The sequence below is a fragment of the Lactuca saligna genome, chromosome 8 (genome assembly GCF_052625555.1).
Source record: "Lactuca saligna cultivar CGN05327 chromosome 8, ASM5262555v1, whole genome shotgun sequence".
NCBI lineage: Eukaryota > Viridiplantae > Streptophyta > Magnoliopsida > Asterales > Asteraceae > Lactuca > Lactuca saligna.
Genome location: NC_136424.1, coordinates 16,874,886 through 16,879,372, shown reverse-complemented (window position 1 = coordinate 16,879,372; position 4,487 = coordinate 16,874,886). Strand labels below are relative to the sequence as shown.

At 32.8% G+C, this 4,487-nt stretch overlaps 1 protein-coding gene across 1 annotated transcript; it reads right to left on the bottom strand.

Moving 5' to 3' along the window:
- Positions 1-556: 556 nt before the first annotated feature.
- Positions 557-3,068, bottom strand: LOC145011088 (WAT1-related protein At2g39510-like). The gene is made up of 7 exons (XM_078969716.1): positions 2,840-3,068; positions 2,697-2,759; positions 2,468-2,584; positions 1,909-2,161; positions 1,516-1,677; positions 1,159-1,310; positions 557-970 (listed from the first exon to the last, which is right to left on the bottom strand). Exons 1-7 carry the CDS (start codon positions 3,037-3,039, stop codon positions 775-777), a joined length of 1,143 nt encoding a protein of 380 aa, XP_078825842.1. The 5' UTR covers positions 3,040-3,068; the 3' UTR covers positions 557-774.
- Between the last annotated feature and the right edge of the window lie 1,419 nt (positions 3,069-4,487).

Below are 4,487 nucleotides of genomic sequence, written 5' to 3'. Positions count from 1 at the left end.
TGCTTCTAACTCACTACCAATAACAGTTAATGGATATAAGCTCAATTCCCAACACGTATTAAATGTAAACCAAAGAATTTTCATTTTATATTATTTGTTTGACTTTGACAAAAAAAGTCAAAGCTGTCAATTTTTCCAATCGTCTATTATCATGCTTTAAACTCTTCATGACTCTTATTTGACACAATGCATGTGGTCGAAGTCCCTAATTCACCCGAATCTTTACCACATATCTCAAAACTTTTTCATGGTTCCACCAAGGTCGGTTATGTATCATGTGTTTATAATAGTACAGGCCCTATCCATATTATCTAATTTTTGGTTGTGTTTTCTAAGTTTTATTATGTAATTTTTATTTTTAAGTGATGAAATATTTTTATTTTTATTAATTTTTGGTGTTTATTAATCATTTTTTAATTAATTCTATTTATTTTTTAGTTATAAAGTTTAAAATTAAATTAATTTTATTTTTATAAAATAAAAGTGAAAGGTTCCCGTTTCCTAACTTTTGATGACCGAAATGTGATTGAATGGAAAGCTGACGTGACAAAAAAAATGAGTTGTAAGTTGTGAGTACACCCTTAACTCTTATTACAATTAGTCGAAGGATTATGGGGAACATAAACAAGAGCAATGAGTCAACCACTTGATGTACAAAAGTCGGTTGAGCAAGAATTTGAAATTAGTTGAGTGAGTTTATGGATCAACCCAATTGACTTGGGGGTCTGTGGGCAATTGATCCTACAAAAATAATAAATGATGTAAACGATGTCCTTAAACTACTTCAAGATCAGTAGATGGTTTTCCGTCAGAATTAATGACATCAACATTGTGTTTAAACGTCATCGTCTTCAGACCATCTATGTCTTGTTTATTTAAAGACAACTCAAGCTCTTGTTTGTTTTGATCCTTGCTCTTCCCCCATATAACCAAATATAGTCCAACCACAATAACAACCGCTCCAACAACACTACAAACCAAAATTCAGAAAATTAATCTCCATTAAACGTACGTGGGAAAGAAAGTTTCATTAATTTGGTATATACTTGTATAAAGTTCAACTGCTTTTGGTTGTTCTAGAAAGATATAAAATAAAATATACTTCAATTAACGTTATAAATAGAAATACATGAGACTGATAAATATTTTTAAATATACCTTCCCAAATTCAAATTCTCAGCTAAAATGGAAGACCCCAAAATGGCAATAATAACCATGCCAAGTGGGCTGAAAGCCGTCACAAAAACTGGTCCTCTCTCTTGCATTACCACACCCGAAATGTAATATGCGCATCCGGAACACATTATTCCCTTCATCCATGTTAGAGAAAATTAGTCAAATAATCACGATCTCATGTGACAAGATAATTCACGAAGAGAAACATATTGTAACTTCTTTTACACATATAGCTTGTTTCTTAGTTATTATAAATTGATATGACGTTGATAAATGATAATAGATTATAATGTCAAATAAAATGTGAAGGTATGAAGGATAATATATTTTTTTTCTTACACCATAAACAGTGGCAAATAATTTGATATCCCAGTCAATTGACCAGATTGAGGCATTGGTCTTCTCAACTACAAGTGCAAGTATGGAACCTTCTAATGTCCCCATCATACACACAAGCGCTGTGAGGGAAAGCTGAGCTGGGTACGACTTTAATGTCACTGCCTTTTTCCACCCAAGAAACATAAAAATTAGTATATATTGTCCATATAAATGCTCTTAATTAACATGTCAATAGTGACGGAAATATATCTTGTGACGGTTTTTTCATCATGAAATATTTCTATTTGTGTGTTTAGTCAAAATTGACATCATCCGCTATGAAATTCTTGTTCTCTTCATCTATTTTTTAGAATATAATGATGAACTAGCTAGAATTTTGGACTAAAGACTTACTTGAAGGATGACGAAACTCGCCCAGGAAAAACAACCGACAGTGATCATGAGAGATCCCTTGATCTGATCTTGAGTACTCATGGTGTTCACCGAAGATTGATGATGAAGAGGATGATGATGATGATCATTTGTCCATGGAAATAGAATTGCAGGGCCTCTTATTAATGTCATTATCATAGCTCCACCAATCGTCACTATTGTCCCTATGATCTTCCCTTGGCTATGTAAACTCCTTAATTTCACCTTCTCAAGTCTACCAAAATAAAGAAATTATCAGACCACATTTGTTGGGATTATATATTATCAATGCTACTTTCCTATCGAAACGGGTTTAAAACACAAAATATTATATTAATTTGTAAGAGAAAATGTTGCGAAGAAAGGTTTCTCTTCTTGTTATATCTTTGAAGCTTGAAAGAGTACTTGGTGCACGGTGGTATACAAAATCGATCCGTTAAGGTTCAGAATATATAAAGGCCTATTCACATTATTGGCAAAAGTTTACTAAAGTTGATATAATCACGTACGTAGAAACTTGCCTGAGGAACAAGAAGAATACCTAAACATCCAAGCCATGAAAAAGGTAATGGCAGGAAGGATGTTGCACATAGATGTAGCAAAAGTCGCCGTTGTAAATTTCATTCCAGCATAGTACAAGTTCTGGTCGATCACCGGTCTGTGATTCAATATCAAGCATCAGTCAGAGGATAATACATGCAAAATCATTGATTCTTGAAAACTTAGAATTCCTTTCTTACACAAGAAAAAACAGAATATAGAATACATACTCTAGTAATCCCAGTAACATGATCTTCAGGAAGATGGAAACTGTCATTTCTGGCCTAACTTTCCTGTTTGCATCCGCAAAGAAATGATAACAAGAAGGAAAAATAACGGATTCATATACATGATTGCATGTGAAATCACATACCTTTCGAGGAAGAAAGCGAAAGGACTGAAGAAAAGAGCTGCAATAGCGTTGCGGTATACAGCAAAAGTATAGTGATTTAAGCCCTTGTTTAAGGCTGACTTGACAATTAAACCATTAACAGCATATGAAGTTTGTAAGAAGATCATGAGCATAAAAGGCTTGATACGAACATATAACCCCTTAAAACTCTCTTTCGACATGCTTGTTTATCAAGTTATATGTCTCTTTGTGGTTGTAAGGGCTTCTAGTGGTATATATATATATATATATATATATATATATATATATATATATATATATATATATATATATATATATATATATATATATATATATATACACACAATGGTTTTGTCTGAATGTTTAAAAAGTAGTCTAGATAAATTTTCACTTTCAAAGCGTCAATGCCACAAATTCTCAACTTCAAAATGTACGAACTTTACCTTTTTTCAGGAGAAATTTTACGAACCTTATAATGGATTATGTATTAATCTATATAAAAAAAAAAGTTGCTGCTTGTTGTTTAATTAATTTAGTACTCATTGTCAAATTTCTGCATCAAAAAGTAATAAGTTTGACATAAAAAAACTCAAAATATAAGTTTTTGCATGCCCGTTAATTAATAAGAAGGTTGACCTAAAAGATTAGTCTTCTTTTATTCATTATGAAGATTGGTGAGTTTTTTATTTAAATCCGATTAGCTAGCTTCAATTAGTAAGTATTGAAAAATAATATTTTAGTCGTCCTTATGTATTTGTATAGATGTTCGGGTTCAGCTCACTAGATAAACGGAAAAATATCAAAAGAAATTATATATCCACATAAGAAAAAAGAAAAAACAAAAAAACTCTTGAATTAGCGGTGGAAAAAACCCAAACACATTGAATTCATTTTAGTTTGGACGGAAAGTAATAAAATGGAAGGGGAAGGAAGACAAAAGAATGCTCAAATCCATCCTCACCGTTTTCGGCGGATTATGAGGGGAATGTGCTTAATTAGCTGGTTTTTTGCCCCGACTATTCACCTTCAACTTCATCAACGTCTCCTGTTAGAAGGAACAACTTCATCAACGTCTCCTGTTAGAAGGAAAATGTGCTAAAATTACTTTTTTTGTCTTTCCATTTCACCTTCACCTTCATCAATGTCTCGTGTTAGAAGGGAAATGTGCTTTTTTTTTTTTTTGGAAACAGCTAAACAATTTTATATAAGAGGGCAACCACTAGCAAGAAACCAGAGGAAGCCAACAAAAGAGAGTACAGTGCAATTTAAAAGTAAAGAAGACTTAAACTTAAACTTAAAGAAAGTTACAAGCAAGCATATGGTGATATGCACCAATCACACCATCTAATAACCCCCAATGAGCCCCTCTGTTTTAACCAGAAGAACACCAGTGCTTGTATATCATCCATTATTTTGATAGGGCTTGCCTTCATCTGTTTAAAAATTATGTCGTTGCGAGCTTTCCATAAACACCAAATTAATCCGTAACAGATCATCATAAAAACCTTGTGTTTCTTGGGACATTGACTCCAATTAGATGCAAAATCCAACAGATCCTCTACGGTATTAATGGGTCCAAGAGTTACACCGCACCATCTCATGATCCATTCACGCACGGCTGAGGCAAAGTCACAATGGATGAAGATGT